Raw genomic sequence first — 22737 nt, 5'->3', positions numbered from 1 at the left:
TATCTATTTGACTTAGTGCCTTCAGAAAATATTCATACCCCTTGACTTATACCACATTTTGTTCAACATGGATTAAATGTGTTTTTTCTCATCCATATCTTATAAATGTAACTAAGCAAGTCAGTTAAGAACAAATTCTTATTTACAATGACGGATTACCATGATGACGAAGTGAAAACATGTTTTTAGAAATGTTGGCAAATTTATTGAAAATGAAATACAGAAATATCTCTTAATGTACATAAGTATTCACACCCGAGTCCAAAATGTTAATCACATTTGGCAGCTATTACAGCTGTCAAATTGGTTGTTGATCGTGGCTAGAAAACCATTTTCAGGCCGTGCCATAGATTTTCAAGCAGGTTTAAGTCAAAACTATAATTCGGCCTCCCCGGAACGTTGACAGTCTTCTTGGTAAGCAACTCCAGTGTAGATTTGGCCTTGTGTTTTAGGTTATTGTCCTGCTGAAAGGTGAATTCATGTCCCTGTGTCTGGTGGAAAGCAGACAAACAGGTTTTCCTCTAGGATTTTGCCTGTGTTCAGCTCCATTCTCAATTCTGACGATGGGTTTCCTGGATGAACTGTTGAGATACTGCAGTGTCCACCACAGCTGGAGGATGGCTTTGCAAGGAAATCTGGTTTTGTTTATCAGGAAGGGATTCCCACACCAGTTATATAATGCTTACATGCAAAACTGGCACAATAATAAAACCATAAAATATAAGAAATCGCTCCAATTTAACCCGTCTTTGTATTTAATGTATCCTCTGAAAAATGTAATTCCTTTTAACCCCCTAGAGTCGATGTCCTCACCCCCTGTGATAATTATCATAATAATAAAATAAAATCCTTAAATCTGTCAGTTTAAGCCAGAGATATGTTTTGTGCATTGGATGCGTCTCAATCCACCACATCATCTGCGATGAAAGGTGACAGCTAGAGCAGTGTTTGTCAGACCAAGAGACATTCTGAAAATCGTCTTTAGCGTCTGAATGGTGTGGCCTACAAACTATATATTATGACACCTCTATGGAAAGGTGAGACTCTCTCAAACTTTTTTGTGTTCTACGTTTTGCCCTGTGAGCCAGTATGTTATTTTACTGGGTTTATACTTTGATGCAGGTTGGACTGAATCAAAACGCAGGTATTTCAGATGTATTTGCAGTATACCTTTATTCACCTTCATATAGGTTAAATAGTAATATTTACTTAAAGGATCATTCCGTAATTGCTACATTTTGACTTATAAATGAATATGTACCTATTAATTATTGAAGAATATAACTTATAAATGCCTCCATGAGCTTAGTTTAACTATCATACCCCATCAGATCCCAAATTATAAACTTGATGTACTCCAACGTTGTAAACCAAAGTGAAGGTAAACAAACACTGTACAGCCTCAGAACATGGTTAGAACTTCAATGTTGATGTCATGGATGGTCAGTCCATCCATAGCTCTATCTCTGAATGTAATAGTAATTACATTTCTCCAGCCTCAGCCCTCAACTTGTTACAGAAACTAAGGCGGGGAGGGGATGTTCCAGCAAGGTAATAATCCCAAAATCAACATTTTGAATTGTCATCTCAGTCTCCGAACTTGAATCCAATTGAAAACCTGCGGTTTGAATTGAAGAAGGCAGTCCATAAGTACAGACTAAGGATATCAAGGATCTGGAAAGATTCTGTATGGAGGAATGGTCTAAGAACTCTCCCAATGTGTTCTCCGACCTCATAAAAGATTTTTAGAAAAAGGCTCAGTGGGCCTCCTGAGTGGTGCAGCGGTCTCAGGCACTGCATCGCAGTTCTAGCTGCGTCACTACAGACCCTGGTTTGTTCCCAGGCTGTGTTGCAGCCGTCCCGACTGGGAGACCCATGAGGCGGCGCACAATTAGGTTAGGAGAGGTTTTGGCCGGCCGGGTTGTCATTGTCCCATAGCGCGCTAGCGACTCCTGTGGCGGGCCAGGCGCAATGCACGCTGACACGGTTGCCAAGTGTATGGTGTTTCCTCCGACACATTGGTGTGGCTGGCTTCGGGGTTAAGCGAGCATTGTAGAAGCAGTGCAGCTTGGCGGGGTTGTGTTTCGGAGGACACACGGCTGTGGACCTTCTCCTCTCCCGAGTCCGTACAGGAGTTGCAGCGATGAGACAAGACTGTATACCAATTGGGGAGAAAAAGGATTGAAAAAAGAGAAGGCTCAGTGTTGTTATCCTCGCAAGGGGAGGGTGCAAGACAAGTATTGAAATCAGGGGTGCCAATAATTTTGACACCTATCCTTTTGAGATTTGGTTTTATTACTTATTAAACAAAATATATTTCTCTGAGTAATTGTATTAGTTTAAAATAATATAATTTCCCTTTTTTTTTTTTGCATACAATAAATAGCTCTGTATTTGTATTGTTTGAAATAAATAGTATTTTATGCTCATCTTTATCAATGGTGCCAATAATTCTGAACCTGACTGTATGTCAGAGAGGATAGAACGTGTTTTGACAGGAAATGTCATGTCAATTGTGTAGCTGTAAAATCAGATCTGACCAAATGACTTCCAGAGAAATGAAACTAGGACAGGAAAGAGTTGAAATGAAAAACCTGAGCAGTGGGCAATATTATTTATCACATATGATTTTATAAATACCTCCCATGACTCGTAATACGACGAAGCAATTAGCCTACTAAAATGTTTATCTGACTACATAAAGATCATTAAAATATACATGCAAGCATTCGGCAATGAGTTGATGTTGACTAGCAAGAATTGATCTGATAATTGTCTATATTAAAGGCAGATATTTAATTAACATTACAAAGCATACTTCTAGGCATATAGATCCTAAGGTTAACTGAGAAGACAAAGCATGAACAAAGACATTTTTAAAAGGCCCGAGGCCTAAAAGCCTAGGAAATGAGAATAGATCATACAACCTTCCTCCATGGACTGGATAGAGGATAAGAGAGAGAACAAAGGCTATTTAATTCCCTTTATAACATCTGAATGTGTACCCTTCCTACCCCAAACCAACCACCATTAACCAATCAAAACAATACCAAGTTTACAGTAACCTAAACACACCCAGGCCCAATCTCCACAGGGTGTCACAGCATTTAAAGGATTGTGTGGGGGATGAAACCAATGTAAATAAGACAGAATTCCTGAGAGGACCATAACACCTTTTTGCATATAGTAATTGAGTTCACCCTATACAGATAACCACAGAGATCATAAATACATATAGATAGCATCAGAGTTTCAGATAGAAACCCTACATGGATACTATAGTATTATTCTATCACAGTCAATATTCAGTGGTCTGGATACTGTAACAGAGATATACATTTTCGCCCCTCAGAGGGCGAAGTGCTATGTTCCTTGACCATTTGCCATGCAGCTCCAGGTGTCAGAGAGCACATCAATTAGGGCCGAGTATACACCTGTAACAGCAAGCTGTTTTACAATATGCTAAAGCATGTACACACATTAAAGGTTACTTGTTGTATTGGACCTTAAAATAAGTTCAGATGCCAGAAGGAATTTGACCAGAAGAGGCTGGTGGGAGGAGCCATAGGAGGACATGCTCATTGTAATGGCTGGAATGAAATAAATGAAACGGTATCAAACACACCAAACAAATGGAAACCACGTTTGACTCCGTTCCACCAATTCCATTCCAGACATTACAATGAGCCCGTCCTCCTATACCTCCTCCCGCCAGCCTCCTCTGGTATATACGTATTCATGTTATTGTATGCTTATGTTCCGACTGGGTTGATGAAGTTGTACTGAATTGAAGGCACAACCTATTTTAGTTCCCATAGGAATAGTCATCAGAACCCCACATTTATGTCAAATTAATATCTCAGCAAATTAATATAAGCACCATATTAATGTCATACTCCTTTGTCACTCATGGATGTGGCGGCAGACACACAATCATGAATAAAGTACATGTGAAGCAGGAAGTAGTGTTTCAAAGCCACTAGAGGACAACCTCCCTCTGGTCCAATTGGATTCCATTTCATCCATCCAGTGATGAGTGATGACATGCCAGAACATGATCAGTCAAGCCTTGACTCACTGTAGTCATTATTAATCAGTAGTGGACCAATTCTCAGTGTGCTGGCCAAGGTCCAATCAGACTAATACCATGCCCCCTAGTCTACAATGCATACAATCATAATCTTTCCTCTAGCATACTATTTGTATATGACTGGTTAGATTTGCATAAGTGTGGGGATTACTATTAGTCTGTCAGTCAGTGATTCTTTGATATTGATATAATAAATGTAATGTATATAAGGTTAGTTTTAGACATGGCAAACAATATTCAGGTAAAGTCCTGTGAACAGAAAAAAAACTGCTTTATCACAAAAAGAACAAAGCCATTTTTATGATCAGCTATTACTTTATTAAATGATTTAGATCAAAAAGAATCCAATTTTTACCATACTACATCTAATATAATCTATATCTAGTCTACACACTGGAATACACCTACAGCAGTCAGACTAGGATTAACTAATGCATAGTTCTTTTACTATGAAACCTATTTTATAGCGTAACATTTCAGTCAGATTTAAGCTTCATTTGGGAAAATACGATCATTTATAAATGGAATGCGATACCTTGAAAAATTTGACCAAAAAGGTCTGCAGTAAAAAACAGTGTAGAACACAGTTGAAATGAAATTGTAAAATACAAATAGTAAAAGAGAATACAGCCATACGAATGTACACTATCTAGTACAGTTGATTTTAAAGATCACAGTATTTGATTCAACAAAAATATAAAACATTTCTCAAAAAATATAATTTCAACTTCACTGTAAATAATTGCAGAACAACATCTCACAGTTTAAACACAAAAACCAGACATTAAGAGCATAGGTGGTAATTAAAAAAGGAGACCATTGAATAACATTGAAAGGTCACATTAAAAATGACAGTGAGTGCAGTATTTAACTCATTTGACTCAACATTGAAACTGAAGCAACATCATAAATGTATCCTGAAAAAAGTGATTTTTACTCTTCATTGTGCACCGAACCGGTGCCGAGACCACGTCGCTCAATGTAGACAGTGCTTACAGGCTATTTTGCTACTTTGCGCACAGAGATCTTTTTAGCTTCTGTGACAAAGTTCCTTGCCGTATAATGTTTGAGGAGTTGTCTCCAAGCGCCACTGCGGCTCAACAACTCCTGGTTACCTTTGAGAAGGGAAGAAAATAAACGAGTACAATGACACTGTAATGTCAGTGTTTCCCAACCCTGGTCCTCCAGTACCCCCAATAGTACTCATCTTTATTGTAAGCCCACCTGATTCAACTTGTCAACTAATCATCAAGCCCTCAATGAGTTGAATGAGGTGTGTTTGTCCAGGGCTACAATGAAAATGTGTTCTGTTGTGGGTTACTGGAGGACCAGGGTTGGGAAACATTGGTTTAGATCATACTCGTTCCAGTGATCTTTAACATTTATCCCTTGAGGAAACATCTCTCTCACCGATAATGCACAGTCCCTCTTTGGCCCTGGTAATGCCCACGTTTATCTGGTTGGGGTCACGAACAAAGCCCACATGTTTGGACAGCCAGGCCCAGTCCGGCTCTGTCTCGATCTCCTTGCTGGGTAAGGAGCGCACAGTGGACAGGATGACATAGCGCCATTCACTTCCTGCATGGGAGACGAAGCAGCGTTGGTTATACCCAGGGCTAACCTAACCAGTTCAAAGTTCAAAAGGACAGCGGGGGACAACCATAGAATCACAATCAAGATGGAACTGAAGGTAAAGTAAGAAAGAGTAAAATTATCACCTTGACTTTTTGTGATGGTGGTGACCGTGATTTCGTCCAGTTTCATTTTTCTCAGTTCTTTCTTAATTTCGGCCACCTGGGCATTGTAGGGAGATAGGATCGCCATACTCTGTTGTTTTACTTTGGATTCTGTCACCAGCTGCTCGGCGAGCCGAACCTGTAATAAACAAAAAGTTGATTTTGGAATCTCGGTGTACCAGTGGCATGGCAAGATTTGAGTGTTGGAGTTGAGAAAACCAATAGGTTCCTTACCACTATGTCTCTCTCCTCCATATTCGCTTTGGAGTTTTCATTTCCTTTTTCTGTGCTCACAACCAGGCTGACCTCTTCTCCACTGACGTTGCCGAAAACAATGTGCGTCTGCCTGCCGTCAGCCTGAAGGACACTATTTGGGCGATCCACGTCAGTCTTCAGTTTGCCTTCATAATACTCCTCTGATGGGAACTTGCATATATCTTCATGCTACAAAAATATATAAGTATTTGTATTTTCTCATTGGATATCAATCTATCTCTATCCGTATCTGTATAGTCAAAGGCACCGTAGCATTTTACCCTTGATCAACAATCATGAGATTTTATGATGTGAATTAAGAGTACCATTTTGAATGAATTCATGAAAGACTAAATATGACCCCCTCTGAAATCAAATCACAAATCAATCATGGGTAACCTACACAAATTTAGCAGATGTTATTGCGGGTGTAGCGAAATGCTTGTGTTCCTTAGTCCAACAGTGCAGTAATATCTAACAATTCACCACAATACACAAATCTAAAAGTAAAAGAATGTAATTAATAAATATAAATATGAAGACGATATTACCATTCTGTACTGGGTATCCAGCATCACTGTCTGGGACCGGCGTTCAAAGTAGCGCTCAAACAGAGACTTTGACATCCCCAACTTCCTCACAAGTTCATTCTTGATGATGGGACGTAGTTGTTTGTGGTCACCAAGCAACACAATCTTGGAAGTGGAAAGAGGTTATGTCGCCATCAATCCTCATGACTTGCAAAAACGATGATGACTTACATTGGCCTTGGCATGCAGTTGATAAAACAGGGTTGCTGTTAAAGCTTAGTTTAAAATAAGATCTACTTTATTAGTCCATATGAGATGGAATTTTGTCTTCTCCCTTTTTCCAACCGATCTGATATACTGAGAGTACAAAATATTAAGAACACCTTCCTAATATTGAGTTTCACCCCACCTTTGCCCTTAGAACAGCCTCAATTTGTCAGGGCATGGACTCTACAAGGTGTCAAAAGTGTTCCACAGAGATGCTGGCCCATGTTTACTCCAGTGCTTTCCACAGTTGTGTCAAATTGGCTGGATGTCCTTTAGGTGATGAACCATTCTTGATACACACAGAAAACTGTTAAGCTTGAAAAAAAAAAACACAGCACCTACTACCATACCCGTTCAAAGGCACTTCAATATTTTGTCTTGCCCAGTCACCCTCTGAATGGCACACAAACACAATCCATGTCTCAATTGTCTCGAGGCTTAAAAATCCTTCTTTAACCCGTCTCCTCCACTTCATCTACATCTAAGTGGATTTAACAGGTGACATCAACAAGGAATCATGGCTTTCACCTGGACTCACCTGGTCAGTCTTTGTCATGGAAAAAGCAGGTGTTCCTAATGTTTTGTCCACTCAGTTTACACACACACACACACACACACACACATTAGGTTTGAGAAGCTGGAGCAGAGAGCAGCTGCAGTGCAGTGCCCAGTGAGCAGATAAGGGGGTTAAATTCCTTTCTTAAGGGAACATAGGGAGTAGGTAGCACCTGAGAAATTGATGCCAGCAACCCTCCAGTTGGGTTTACACAAGAATCTATAGCCACAGTCAAAATGTGCCTTTTGGTCTTTATTTAAGGTTAGGCATAAGGTTAGCAGTGTGATTCTATAACAATGCACTGTTTCCATGTCCAAAATCAAGGGTTAGACAACATGCCAAAAAATCAATTTTTTTACCGAACATTTTTACACAAATGAAAATCTTACTGAGGAGCCCCACTGAGATGAACATTGTATGGCCCAGGCCTAAACAGTTGCTGCTGGATTGAACACCGATGGAAGACAAAGTCATTCTACTACATAATGAACAAGCAGCATCACAAACATAGGCCTATAAATGTTTTACCTTTTATTTTAAACAAGTACACACCATTCTATAAGAAAAGGTAACTAAATATTTATGGTATATATTTAAGCAATTGGCCATATATATAAAAAAACAGAGGTGTCTTATTGCTATTATAAACAGGTTACCAATGATATTAGAACAGTAAACAAGTAGTTTTGTGTCATACCGTTGGTACACTATATATACACAAGAGTATGTGGACACCCCTTCAAATGAGTGGATTAGGCTATTTCAGCCGCACCTGTTGCTTGCCGGTGTATAAAATCGAGCACATCGCCATGCAATCTCCATAGACAAACATTGGCAGTAGAATAGCCTTACTGAAGAGCTCAGTGACTTTCAACGTGGCAAAGTCACAGGATGCCACCTTTCTAACAAGTCAGTTCATAAAATGTATACCATGCTAGAGCTGCCCCGGTCAACTGTAAGTGCTCTTATTGTGAAGTGGAACCGTCTAGAAGCAACAATGGCTCATATGCGAAGTGGTAGGCCACAAGCTCACAGAACGGGACCATTGAGTGCTGAAGTGAGTAAATGTCGTCGGCCCTTAGTTGCAACATTCACTATCGAGTTCCAAACTGCCTCGGGAAGCAATGTCAGCACAAGAACTGTTAGTCGGGAGCTTTGTGAAATATGTTTACATGGCCGAGCAGCCGAACACAAGCCTAAGATCAAATTAAATTCTATTGGTCACATACACATATTTAGCAGATGTTATTGTGGGTGTTGCGCAATGCCAACCATTGGCTGGAGTGGTGTAAAGCTCGCCGCCATTGGACTCTGGAGCAGTGGAAACACGTTCTCTGGAGTGATGAATCACACTTCACCATTTGGCAGTCCGTTGGATGAATTTGGGTTTGGCGGATGCCAGGAGAACTATCTGCCCCAATGCATAGTGCCAACTGTAAAGTTTGGTGGAGGAGGAATAATGGTCTGGGGTTGTTGTTCATGGTTTGGGCTAGGCCCCTCAGTTCCAGTCTGGAGGCTTTTATAGCAGCAAAGGGTGGACCAACTTATTAATGCCCATGATTTTGGAATGAGATGTTTGACAAGCAGGTGTCCACATACTTTTGGTCATGTAGTGTATATTGTCTCTTATAAACTGGGTAGTTCGAGACATGAATGCTGAAAGCTGTATACCACGGGTAAGACAAAGCATAGATTTTTACTGTTCTAATTACGTTGGTAACCAGTTTATAATAGCAACAAGGTACCTCGGAGGTTTGTGCTATACGGCCATATACCACACCTCCTCGGGCCTTATTGATGAATTATATTACCTTATATTAACTTACCTTTTCTGGTTTGTTGCTGACCAATGGGATGAGGGCCTGAGGTTCCGTTGCCATAGCACATTCATCAATAAGGATCTGGCGTGCACTGACTGTTTTAATCAGGTTAGGAGTGGAGGCTGCTGTGCAGGTGCACAGAATGACATCATGTCTCTGCAGCTCATACACACGAGCTTTATTCAGAAGCTTTTTGTAGCTAGAAAAAAAAACAATGTATATACAGTACATTCATAAAGTATTCAGACTTCTTGACTTTTTTCACACTTTGTTACGTTACAGCATTATTCTAAAATGTATTCAATTGTTTTTTCCCCCCTCATCAATCTACACACAACACCCCATAATGACGAAGCAAAAACAGTTTTTAGAAATGTTTGCTAATTTATAAAAAACTGACATCACGTTTACATAAGAATTCAGACCCTTTACTCAGTACTTAGTTGAAGCACCTTTGGCAGTGATTACAGCCTAGAGTATTCTTGGGTATGACGCTACAAGCTTGGCACACCTGTATCTGTGGAGTTTCTCCCATTCTTCTCTGCAGATCCTTTCAAGCTCTGTCAGGTTGGATGGGGAGCGTTGCTGCACAGCTATTTTCCGTTCTCTCCAGAGATGTTAGATTGGGTTCAAGTCCGGGCTCTGGCTGGGCCGCTCAAGGACATTCAGAGACTTGTCCTGAAACCACTCCTGCGTTGTCTTGGCATTGTGCTTAGGGTCATTGTCATGTTGGAAGGTGAACCTTTGCCCCAGTCTGAGGTGCTGAGCTCTCTGGAGAAGGTTTTCATAAAGGATCTCTTTGTACTTTGCTCCGTTCATCTTTCCCTAAATCTTGACTAGTCTCCCAGTCCGTCACTGAAAAACATCCCTGCAGCAGAATGTTCCGCCACCGTGCTTCATTGTAGGTGGTGCCAGGTTTCCTCCAGATGTGACGCTGGGCATTCAGGCCAAAGAGTTCAATCTGGCTTTCATCAGACCAGAGAATGTTTCTCATGGTCTGTGAGTCCTTTATGTGCCTTTCAGCAAACTCCAAGCGGGCCTTTTACTGAGGAGTGGCTTCCGCCTTGCCACTCTATCATAAAGGCCTGATTAGTGGAGTGCTGCAGAGATGGTTGTCCTGGAAGGTTCTCCCATCCCGACAGAGGAACTCTGGAGCTCTGTCAGAGTGACCATCGGGTTCTTGTTCACCTCCCTGACCAAGGCCCTTCTCCCCCAATTCCTCAGTTTGGCAGGGCGGCCAGCTATAGGGAGAGACTTGGTGATTCCAAACTTCTTCCGTTTAAGAATGGAGGCCACTGTGTTCTTGGTGACCTCCAATGCTGCAGCAATGTTTTGGTACCCTTCTCCAGATCTGTGTCTCGACACAATCTTGTCTCGGAGCTCTACGGACAATTCCTTCAACCTCATCGTTTTGTTTTTGCTCTGACATGCACTGTCAACTGTGGAACCTAATTTAGACTGCTGTGTGCCTTACCAAATCATGTCAAATCATTTGAATTTACTACAGGGGGACTCCAATCAAGTTGTAGAAACATCTCAAGGATGATCAATGGAAACAGGATGCACCTGAGCTCAAGTTCAAGTCTCATACCAAAGGGTCTGAATACTTATGTAAATAAGGTATTTCATTTTTTTATTTTTTTTACAGTTGCTAAAAATAAAAATAAACGGTTTTCACTTTTTCATGATGGGGTATTTATTGTGTGTAGATTGATGAGGGGAAAAAACAATTAAAACATTTTTCAGAATAAGGCTGTAACAAAATGTGGAAAAAGTCAAGGGGGCTGAATACTTTCCGAATGCACTGACTCATTTATTTAATTTAATTTATTAGACTAATTCTATCAGGTTTCAAAGAAATTAGAATGTACTGTATATTACAAGGGAATACTGTAATACATATTACCAATTCTATCAGATGTAGGTTTCACAGAAAATTCAATAAGAATGTACTGTATATTACATGGGAATACTGTAATACATCTTTACTCACTCCTCAACTTCTTCGTCTGTCAGCTCCTCTCTCTCCTGTATTCTGCGGTCAAACTCTTGTATTTCCCCAGAATGCGGATTTTGTTCTTCCCGTATGCGATGATGCAAGGTAATAGCTCTGAAAATGGTACATAGTGTGAGATCCAAATTCATTAACAATTGCAGGAAACATTTGACAAAAAACTTGTTGACACCGGTCAGACAAATGATGAAGCCAGCACTACGACCAGGTTATCAAAGACAAGTGAGATGGTTTCCCTGAAAAAGTGGCCAAAAAAACATTTAATTTGTTTTCATAAAAAACATGTAAACAATTTATATTTTTTTTCAGTTGAGTCGATATTGGAAAATGACCCGAAACAACTAAAAAGCTGAATGACTTTTTACAGTGCACAACTGCAGAGTGATTTCATGTGTTTTATACCTGAGTTTTGGCTTGGACCGCTCTTGGCGAAGTGACCTGGGAGACAGCTGAAGGATACTGCCTGGGTATGGGTACTCCAGCATCTCCATTTGTCGGCTGTACAACCTGAGGGGCTTCAGCTTGTCTCCAAACCTCAACAGGTACTCTACAGAATGTTCACAATTCATAGAATGCTAGAATGTTCCCTACAGAACTTTACTCATGTTTAAGCTGTGAATGTATTATACATTATTTTGTAATGACAATTTAAATGTATGCATTAAGAAACTTGCCAGCAACCACATCAACAGACTTGTTGGAAGGACCACAGTAGAGAATAACTTCTTTCTTGTCCTTGTCCTTGGGATCTTCAAATATCCTGGGGTTGTGGGAGTTTAGCACATGGTACCAGTACACAATGTACACTCCTACAACGGTCTTTCCAGTCCCTATGAAACAGGTGTGGTTTTTATTCCAGTAAACATATCAAAGAGCCATATAACAGCTTCATGTACTCTGGTAGTACAATTTAATAATTTACCAGGTGGTCCTTGTATGAGTGTGAAGTTGTTATTCAGAGCTTTCTCCACTGCATCATATTGACTCTTATTCAGCTCTGGGAGACCTTCTGGTGCCTTTTCTCTCATGCGTATGTGTCGTGGTACAACAGATTGCGAAGCTACAATCCCAAAAAAGACAACAAAACAATACTTTCAAACATATAGTTTAACAATGACATTGTGAACTGTAAACCTCCTCAGATGTAAAATGGGATTACTTGAGACACTTTTTTTTTGTCTATTTATGTTATTGTCCAGCACTTACCTCCTTTTGGAATAGGTTGTCCTAGGGCTATTTTCTGCACAAGCTCATTTGCATGCACAACATTGTTCACAGCCATTTCTTTACGTCTAGATAGTAGAAAATGTTAAACACCATTAATTATAATATACTGAATTAATATAGGAACATTATGCCCATCCAATACAAATATGGGATAGTACTTTTACATTAGGACCTTATTTTAAACAGAATGCAACGTTGGTAACAATGTATTTTATGGTGCAGAAATTATCAGGTATTTACTAAAACATTACATGTTTAAATGGTAATGACATTTTAAGCAACATTTTGTTGACTTAGTTTTAAATAAGTACCGGAACTGTAATATAAAGTGTTACTGAAATGTCTATACATTTGAAATGACAATTGATAAATTCATGGCTCTCTCTTCTTTCTCTTACTAATGAATGTAATACTTACACGTCTGGTAGAAGCTTTGGGATTATCTCAACTGTATATTTTGTCTTTCTCTGGGAGACACACTCTGGAATGGTAACCATTGGCAAATGGTTGATGTAGAAGTGCACTTTTCTGGCTTGATTTGGAGAGTTCTTCTTTGGTTCGTCGAACTTGGTTGTAAAACCATGGGCCACCCATGTGTAGTTTTGAGGGTCAACTACTTCATCTGATTGGTCAGGGGTTGAGGCCAGTTTCAACCCTCTTTTTCGGATACACAGTAAGCACTTGTTAAGGTTGCATTCAATGGCCCATTCTTTAATGTATACGAGAGGAAGGTCAAAACTTCCTTCTCGTTTGCTTGCTTGCAAGTTCAGCTCCAGGTCCTCAATGATTATGATGTCACTTTCATCCACAGCATTGGCTGCAGACTCCATCTCACAAAGTGGTTTCCAGATTCCCACATACTCTTCAGCGTTTCTATATTCACTCTTGGATGGACGGTCTGCACATTTGGAGAAGCATGTGATAGGGCTGTGCGCATGGTCTACACACACCTCAAATGTTGGTTTGATGCACACCAACTGAAGAGTGGGTGTCCAATAACCTCGCTTTTTTTCAGATGTAATTTGGACCGGAAGTGTGTCTCCTGGCTTCAACCGGAGAGTAAGATCAACATAGTGCTCCATTTCAATTTTTTCATCTTGTCCATGTGCAGTTCTATGAGAGTCATTCCCAGTGTCAAGCAAATCCATTGTGGTATGTTTTGGCACACTCTTAAAATGTTCCATTTGCTTTGTTGTGGCGCTTAGTATGAGAGACCTTGCTATGTTCCATTTTTCCTGGTCAATTGCATCAACAATGTCTCGCCAAGTCTTTTGTGAAAGCTCGGTACATGCAGAAGAATTTTGCACCCTTTTTAGCTCTTGGTGAGTTTTGGCAGTGTCAACTGAGTACACTCGTCTTCTCCATGTTAGAGTCATGTGATTCTCGTTTGAGTCGTACAGTGGTTGATCCTCCAGTTGCAAATCTCTGTACATAACAGGCAAACTGTCTGGAAATGAGTGACTGTCAAATGGAAATGACAGCTTGAAACTGTCTCCTACCTCAACACCAACAACAAATGCTATCTTCAAAGCATTTTGTTTCTTCATGTCCATGGCAAAGGAAATCATCTCAGCCCTCTTTTCATACTCATTGGCCTTCTTGTATCTTTCTTCATTCTTCTGACCCAGAATGTCAATGTCTTGTGGAGAATATTGGACTGGAGTGCCGCTTAGAATTGAATGCAAAAGCCTTTGCAGGATAACATCCATGTAGCGACGTATGGGCGAGGATGCTTGTGTATAGGACTTCAGATGCAAGGAATAGTGCCCAACAGTTGCCTTAGGGGATGAATTGGAACGGATGACATACGCTTTGCCAAGACACTTCCTAAACTTATATATCACTGGAAGGAGCTGGGGATAGATGTCATCTGTAGCTATCAGATCAATCATTCTGTCAGTGTCAACTTCCCCGTTCCCAGCAGCTGATAGGATCTCATTCCACACTGATGTTAGCACGGGGAAGCTTTTGCTCTCCAAGACCTCTTGGTCGTGGTCAAGGTTGTGCCTTAGGTGTGAGGACAGTGATATGATGTCTTTGCACTGCGCTTTCAAGTCTTTGACCATTTTAGGGTCAGGTCTTGCTTGACATCGGAGAGGAGTGCAGTGCGTGGTTTCTTTTGCGTTGATCAAAAATTCAGACACAGAATTGTTGAACAGTACACTAAGCTCCTCAATCATCTGATGGGATCTCCTCTTCCCCGGCATCTGGTGATCATCCAGTCGTTTATAGTTCCAATCCTTGCCAAGCCTGGCCTTCCTTTGGACTTTGGCAAAACGATATGCCACAGCAACACAGTCTTCTACAGTATCAAACTTGGCCTCTTCTCTTGACTGCTTACTGATGATGTCCTCCGCCTCTTCATAAGATAACTTTCTATCAGAATTGATCTGAGAAAGATTGAAGTTCTTGTCAATGATTTTGTCTGTTGCCTTGTCTACTTGTACCACTAATGAAATCACCATACGATCTCGACCAGGCAGGAGACTCAAGTGGTTGAGGCTAAATGGTTTTGGGAACATGTAAACTGGTTCTTTAGGACTGTAAAATGTAGCACCCTGTTTTTGTGCACAATCATCCAACGAATCACCAATCTTCACGAAACTTGCCACATCTGCTATGTGGACTCCAATCTCATAATAGCTGTCCTTGTCAATGACACTAATTGCATCATCCAAGTCTTGGGACTTCTTTGGGTCAACAGTGAAAGTAGTCAACCTTCGGAGGTCCTCTCTGTTACCAATGTGGGTGTCTTCCCAGGAACACACTTCATCTAAAACATGTCTGGGAGGCGATGGTTCGACTTGAAATTCTGCGTCCAAAATCTTTAAGCCCTCTTCCAAAGATGATCCTATGGGAACAATATCTATCACGTTCCCTAACGGAAAGGGATAGATTTCATTGCTTTCTTTTTTCGTTTTCCAGTCAAAGACCTCCACCACAAAGACATGATTGCGTTTGATGTCTTCATCAAGGTATTGACGTCTGACAATCTCCCATTCTCCGTCATCGTGCTTCCATATTGGAATAAAATTGCGACTCTTCTTATTGACCAAGGTGCAAATTTTGGTAGTGTTCTTATTGAGGGGTACCATTATCTTTCTGAGATATTGATATTCAGACGTTTTGCGTTTATGGTAATCTTCATCTTCGAGGGTACAAACAAACACACGAGAGGATTCAGCTGCCTTGATGGTGCCTATCACCTTTCCCTGTGAATGGCCCTCACGAAGAAATTCTTCTACCACCACTTCGTCACCAGCGAAGGACTTGCCGAGGTTAGCTCTACCTTTGATGATAATGTGCTTAGTTGGGTTGTCAGATGGTATGATATAACCGGCGTTATATTTCTCCATGACCAATTCACCTTGCTTGTACACATTTGGCTGCTCTCTCAACAACCGCAACAACTCAACTCTTTCATCTTTGGTACTATCGTATGGTCTTTTTTGGTCTACATTTTTCGATTCCGATTTGTCTCCATCAGATGAATTGTACATTGCCATGTTTTGCTCCTCTTGCAGCTGTTGGAGAATCGCATCCACGTTGTTCCCTGTGCCGAACATAACTGACTGAGCGCTGGTCTCATCCAGGTCTTCTGACCGCTGGAATCTTGACATTTCCTTGATATCACTATCAATTATGTCTTGTGTAAGGTGTTTCGGTTCAGCACTTCCCTTTGTTATACACTGGTCAATGTAGTTCCTCCAGATTCTTGAGCACTTTCCAAAGTAGCACAGAGCGGCAGCATCTCCAACCACAACAACCTGGGATTGAGCCCTAGTCATGGCCGTGTTCAGCACGCGAGCATCGTTGAAAAACTCCACACAATGTGAGTCAGAAGGGTGAATGCTGTCACGGGTTTGAACGGCTGTCAATACTATTGCTCTAAACTGTTTGCCTGTCAAGAAATAATGAAAAAATTGTATGGTTAAGGACTCATTATTTTGACAGATAAAAAGGTTTCTATACAAAGATCAAAATTACATACCAGTAGTTAAATCTACAAAATAGTGTTATTTAATGTACATGTCTAGGAAACAATAACAAATTATTGGAACCAATGTTTGCAAATGAATCAAATCACAACATTTTATTGGTTGCATACACATATTTGGCAGACGTTATTGCGGGTGTAGCGAAATGTTTATGTTCCTACAATACACTAGCTCCAACAGTGTAGTAATATCTAACATCTAATGATAAATACCTTGAACATTGGCAATATTTTCCACAGTCACTCGGCTCAGGGATATTTTCCGAAGCTCTTTCCTGATCATTGGAACCTACGAAAAAAGACAAACGATGATACAAAAAAGTCACCATTTTTTTTTGCTGTTCCCCTATTTACTCAAGAAATTTATTAGATTTCCTAAACTAAGTTCAAATGACAAATAACAATTTTTACCTGGCATCCTTCAGAGAGAACACAGACTGAGCGTTGATCCTTATTCCCCCATGCGGGTGGCCAATCTCTGAGTAGATTTTGCACTATTTTAACCACGCATGTAACCTCTTCAAGATTAAACCACGACATGGATGTGTTGTCCAAGTGAGATTCTCCTCTGACATGGTGGAACCTCAGGGGGTGGCAGTTCGGATGAGCTGGGACATTACCTACAGCCTTGATGGCATCAGACTTGCCAACATAGAAGTTAGTGGACACGAATTCTACTATCTCTTTGGTGGAGCGATAGTTCTCGTTGAAAATGATTCTGCTTTTCAAAGCTGCACTACTCTCTTGGGCTTGATAGTAGTGGAACAGACGGTTCAGCAAGGTGTGATTGGAGCGTTGGTCATCGTCCACTGAAAAGAGCTTTGGTCCCATCTGCATGTGATCTCCAGCTAGAACCACTCGAGTTACTGGCCCAGCCAGACCAAGGGCCATCAGAGCTTCACATTCAAGCATCTGGGACGCTTCGTCAATCAGGATGTGGGTGAAGTAGCCGCCAGGGAGCTTCAGGTCCTGGAAGTGCCTTGCCATTGCAGTAGTTGTGATGACTATTCGATGGCAATCTAAATCACATTTGGCAGGAGGTAGGAAAAACTGTCCGTTTTCTGATAGAAGGCAGTACTTCTGTGTGATCTCATCTGTGGCACTCACTGGAACCCCTAGTTTATTTGCTTTTATCCTCAGTGGCTTCATCTCAGGGTGTCCAGAGTTAATGTATGAGTGGAAGTGGTCTTTGACATACAAATCTGCAGAGCTGACAAGAGAGAGTTTAGTCGTGCTTAACTTTTAACAGTGATTGTCCTTAAACCCAGAACTGAAAATTGCTTGCCCTACTTTTTTAAATGAAATTGATGCTTACACTGTAACTACGAGTGGAATTCAAATATGTATTAACATTGGGATTAATACATGGCATACAGATGTGCCATCTTAATTTGATCATTCTGTTGTCGCAGAAAATGCCAATTTAAGAGTATATACAGTTTGTAATTTCCACTTTAACATTTCAGACTTGATTTGTCCTAATGAAAAATGCAACAAAATGTCAATTTATTATAATCCACATAATTCAAATTTCCTGTTGCTGCAGGATTATTAACCACAGTGTATTTTCACAATTTGTTACATAATACTTAAATGTCAGTGTATACTGTAACTGTCAAACTGATATGAGGCTTACACAATACAAATGATTGATGGACCCACTCATAATAGTGCAACAGCCTCACTGTGTTCTTTTAAGTAATCATTACAAAGATGTCAAATAAACTTCCTTTGTTGCTAATCTAATGTTTACAAAAAGCTCGCATAAGTAGGAATACTTGCACAAACAAGTTTTTACCAGTCTTAAGCACTATGTATTATGTAAAGATGAGTATCTGTGCCAGTCAATGAATTGCATTAGGTAAGACTGAAAATACATGAAGGGACTAGAAAGTTGAACTCGGTGTAAGTGAATTGGGGTCAATAGAACATTGGGGTCATTACCTGTTTGTAAGAGTGCAGATCAGTACTCTGGTGTGAGGCTGCCGTACCAGCTCTTTGGCTGCTGTAGCGAGCGTGAAGGTTTTTCCAGTTCCAAATGGTCCATAAATGAGGAGGGGGGCCACACTTTCTCTTCCATCGGAGTCCCCTATGATGAAATCAATGGCTGCCTGCTGCTTTGCATTGAGTTTGGGGTATTGTATTTTGTTAACAGGGACACTGCAGTTCCTGAAGTCTGGTAACACTCTCTCTGTGTCTGGAAGGAGATCTATGGCTTTGTGCATCTCACAAAACTTCAGACGATTCAGCTGGAACTGAACTTCCATTTCACATGTTTCATTTTTTTGGAGCTTCAGGTCAGAGCAGCATCTTTTAGACAGCTGCAAGTGTATTTTATACTCACTGGTGGCGTCTCTGAGAATGATGGCTTCGTAGACCTTGTGACTTTGATTATCTGAAGATACTGGTGCTATGAGAGCTGATTGGATGCCTCGTCTCAGCATCAAACCCTCTGGGGTGTCTGGGGTGAGATTATAAGGAACTGAGACGGCACAGAATAGTTCCCCCAGAGGAGCTATCTTCATCCCGAACAGAGGGTTGTCTAGGGTGGCCGACAAGGTGATGGTCCCTCGAACATTGAGTCTAAAACACAAAATAAAATGGAGGGACTTTGAGGTTGTTGTCCTTTTAACCGAAGATAATTTATAATAGGGTCGTTCCCCCAATTCGTTGTCTTTTGAGATGTGTAACTTGGTGAGAAGAAAAACGTTTGATGTCACATAAATGTAACATTCTGTCATAAAGAGCACACATTCAACCTAATAAAACATGCGTTTTCCCATCTCAAGAGGTTAAATAAAAATAATATATACTATAGTATAAGTGCCAAATAAAGTCACAAGGTTGACTGTAACCGGGTTGACGATTTAATCTTAAATCAGCCATAAATCCCTTGTGAAAGAGGAAATGGAAGCTTGTCTGCAACAGGGAGGGACAATTGAATGCAAGCTTCACCAAAACAAATGTATTGTTGAAAAAATGTCTAGCCTACCGATCTATAGGTAACAGGGTTGGAGTGTTATGCGTGATCCACTCAGTTTTCTAACACAAAACACCAGAAAATGGCCAAATAGAGTAGAACCAGCTCACCTGCTTTTACACTATGATTTGACTATTACATGTTCAATAAAATAAAAGGTATTTAAAAATAGTCTCACCATATTAAAACGAGAGTTCAGTTCGCGTAACAGGGTTGAACTTACATTTTTTTATGAATCACTAGGGGCGGAATGTAGCCTAGTGATTAAGAGTGTTGGGCCAGTAAACGAAAGGTCTCTGGTTTGAATCCCAGAGCTGACTAGGTGAAAAATCTGCCAATGTGCCCTTGAGCAAGGCACTTAACCATAATTGCTCCATGGTCGCCATTAATAATGGCTGATCCCTGGCCACGACCCCACTCACATTTCTATCTCACACTCGTGCAGGTTATCCCCTATTTGACCTTTGACCTTAAACACATGAAATAAATAAAAATCGAATAATAATAAATTACTTTGTCAAAGCAACAAAATAACTAGGTGAAATGTTAGGGTGAAGTGGGTTCAAATCTTCCTGGAACTCACAGAAGGACATTTTGGGACTTTAGCATATCTTTATAGATCATCATAAATCTCTACTGGGGCCACAGGGCAGAGCCTACTGGAGTATAGTGTCATGAACAGACTACAATCTGATTCATTGAATTCTCCATGTGGTCTATAATAATGGGCACTTCATTGAATAAAACAGGCTTTTAAGATGTAATATTAGTGAACAATTTCTATTTAAAATATCAAAGGGATATTAAAATGTGCACTCATTTTGTGGAATGACACAATACTATTAAAGATGATGACTCCTTGCTGTCCCCAGTCCAACCTGGCCGTGCTGCTGCTCCAGTTTCAACTGTTCTGCCTTATTATTATTCGACCATGCTGGTCATTTATGAACATTTGAACATCTTGGCCATGTTCTGTTATAATCTCCACCCGGCACAGCCAGAAGAGGACTGGCCACCCCACATAGCCTGGTTCCTCTCTAGGTTTCTTCCTAGGTTTTGGCCTTTCTAGGGAGTTTTTCCTAGCCACCGTGCTTCTACACCTGCATTGCTTGCTGTTTGGGGTTTTAGGCTGGGTTTCTGTACAGCACTTTGAGATATCAGCTGATGTACGAAGGGCTATATAAATACATTTGATTTGATTTGATGATCAGCTAGGAATTAAAACCATGAAAAAAAAGTTACCTTGAAACCACCTGATCTTCTGCCTGCTCCTCTGTGTACAGGAAGCTGTGCATCCTCTCTTTGTAATTCTGGTGATTCATGGGCGTGTTGCGGTCGTCAAGTGGTTTATACCGCAAACTAATCTGAGGAGGCTTGTACTCCTTCAGAAGCTCTTCCTGTACTTCTGTCTTTTCCAAGCAGGGGATGAAGACCCTGTTCCCCCGATGCCAGCGTTCCAGATTCTGGGAAGGGGGCCCAACGTCCTCAGGTGGCTCCTCGAGCTTAGGGGATAGCTGCTGTCCGACTTTAACCTTCAGTTTCTGCAGGAGCACTGGCCTCATGTCAAAGTCGAACACCAACCACTGTTCGTAAAGACCCGGGTTGTTGGACTTGAAGGACACGGTGATGTCATAGGTCATGTCTGAGTTACAGAACGATTCACCCATGGAGTAAGTGCAGGGCTCAGGACTGTTTTCATCCAGGGAGAAAGAGGCTCCAGGTTCCTGTTTCAGTAATGCTACATGTGCAAGTAGTCTCTGTGAAGACACAGGCAAAATATACAGGTGACCAATGACACTTAAACACAATACAATATGAATTATGTTTGCAAAATGCTAAATTCGCTCATGAGTCACCTCATCCTTGCTAGTTCGCTAACTTGGCTAGCTGAGGGGCGAAAATAATTCATTTATTGTTTTGTACGACAAAATTAATTAGTAGTAGCCCAGTTTGTTTCCACCCCAGCCAGTTGATAAAAATCACGAATATGAGAATCATTCCACTTGAAATTAGAGGTTGGACATAGAAACTTTAGTGGAGAGAATGTACTCTTGTTTCCCAGAGCCCAAAGAGATAGCAATGAAGGACAAAAAAGTGGAAACAGTTGTGAGAAAGAGCCCTGGCCTTGAATCTTTTACTGCCAACAGTAAACTTAGATGGAGTGGACACAAAGAAAAAGCACAGCGTATTATATTCACAGACACTGAGCAGATAAATGTTCTCACAGTGTATTGACTGTATTCAAGAGCCCTATATATTGACATAACGGGCAGTTAGGAATAACCATCAAAACAACAGAATGTCATACTTCTGGCCAACTGTTACCTCTGTTTTGATCTGGAACTTCCATTGGAATTCTGCATCAGTCTCCACACACTCCACACACAAATCCTCTTCAAAAGTGACAGTCACGTCATCAACTTGCTCTGACATCTGTAACATTTAGTCACACTGTTAGTTGTTTGGGGACAATGAGCATTTTATAGTAAACAAATGTAGATAACATGTAGTAGGTAGAATATCTAAAAGTTATATCAGTGTGCTGGAGGGCAGTAACAAAACGGTATAACAGTGTCATATTAAATGTATTGGAAACAGTTATGACCGGTGTTATTATGGCATATGTTGACAGATGTAATAGTTCATGTCACTTGTTCACTTGAATAAATCAACCATTTGTTCTTTACATTGAAACATAACTGACACTCAATGCAGGAAACCTGTGTTGCTGACTAATCACTCTGTTCCTGGAAGAATGCACCACTTTGTCAACATTTAATATTGATTTGTTAATTTCACACGTGAGGCATCATCTAATTATTTGCCTCAGTGGAATTGTGCAGGAACATTATTATTATGAAGCAGTGCAGGTTTATCAAGTACAGGTTTGATTGAATCTCAATTGCATGGAGACATTTGTTCCTGATCTGAACTATGATGACTTACAATGTGCACTTCATTGCTGCTGTGTCTGTACTCCTCCAAAAGACGATCCCTGTAAGACATGAGGCCTTGAGCCTCTATGTTGCGCCTTATCTCCTTGTCCTCTTTGGCTCGCATTACCCACTCTTCAAGCTCCTCCTCAGAGTGAGCTTTCACACAGTTGGTGCCATATTCACAGGTGTCAGGCCTGAGAAGAAATGTCAGTACAAACTATAATGAGACGCTAAAGGCACAACCAGTAAGATTTATTGCTGCTTATTGATCATTTCAACAAATTACATTTCCTGTATATCCCATGATTTGTTAAGAAAATGGCTTATTG

The 22737-nt window shown here is 40.6% G+C and overlaps 1 protein-coding gene across 2 annotated transcripts in view; it reads right to left on the bottom strand.

Annotated features, from left to right (window-relative positions):
* Nucleotides 1-4384: 4384 nt before the first annotated feature.
* The window catches only part of LOC110528534 (helicase with zinc finger domain 2), a 36266-nt gene continuing 17913 nt past the window's right edge, over nt 4385-22737 (bottom strand). Inside the window, exons 3-20 of one of the 2 annotated variants that reach the window (XM_021610647.2) lie at nt 22419-22602; nt 21798-21905; nt 20715-21229; nt 18437-19075; nt 16904-17702; nt 16706-16781; nt 12913-16396; nt 12475-12560; nt 12191-12328; nt 11943-12098; nt 11671-11815; nt 11248-11364; nt 9261-9453; nt 6633-6776; nt 6061-6270; nt 5809-5965; nt 5501-5668; nt 4385-5205 (exon numbers count right to left, since the gene is read on the bottom strand). In XM_021610647.2, coding sequence (XP_021466322.2) covers nt 5090-5205; nt 5501-5668; nt 5809-5965; nt 6061-6270; nt 6633-6776; nt 9261-9453; nt 11248-11364; nt 11671-11815; nt 11943-12098; nt 12191-12328; nt 12475-12560; nt 12913-16396; nt 16706-16781; nt 16904-17702; nt 18437-19075; nt 20715-21229; nt 21798-21905; nt 22419-22602 — 7435 coding nt within the window. In that variant the 3' untranslated portion in view covers nt 4385-5089. Of the gene's footprint in view, nt 5206-5500; nt 5669-5808; nt 5966-6060; nt 6271-6632; nt 6777-7823; nt 7877-9260; nt 9454-11247; nt 11365-11670; nt 11816-11942; nt 12099-12190; nt 12329-12474; nt 12561-12912; nt 16397-16705; nt 16782-16903; nt 17703-18436; nt 19076-20714; nt 21230-21797; nt 21906-22418; nt 22603-22737 lie in introns of those variants that run through there. The other variant, XR_002474271.2, reaches the window with a different exon arrangement.

Source organism: Oncorhynchus mykiss, chromosome 7, assembly GCF_013265735.2.
Source record: "Oncorhynchus mykiss isolate Arlee chromosome 7, USDA_OmykA_1.1, whole genome shotgun sequence".
In the NCBI taxonomy this organism is placed as follows: Eukaryota; Metazoa; Chordata; class Actinopteri; order Salmoniformes; family Salmonidae; genus Oncorhynchus; species Oncorhynchus mykiss.
This window is presented reverse-complemented; position numbering and strand designations above follow the sequence as displayed.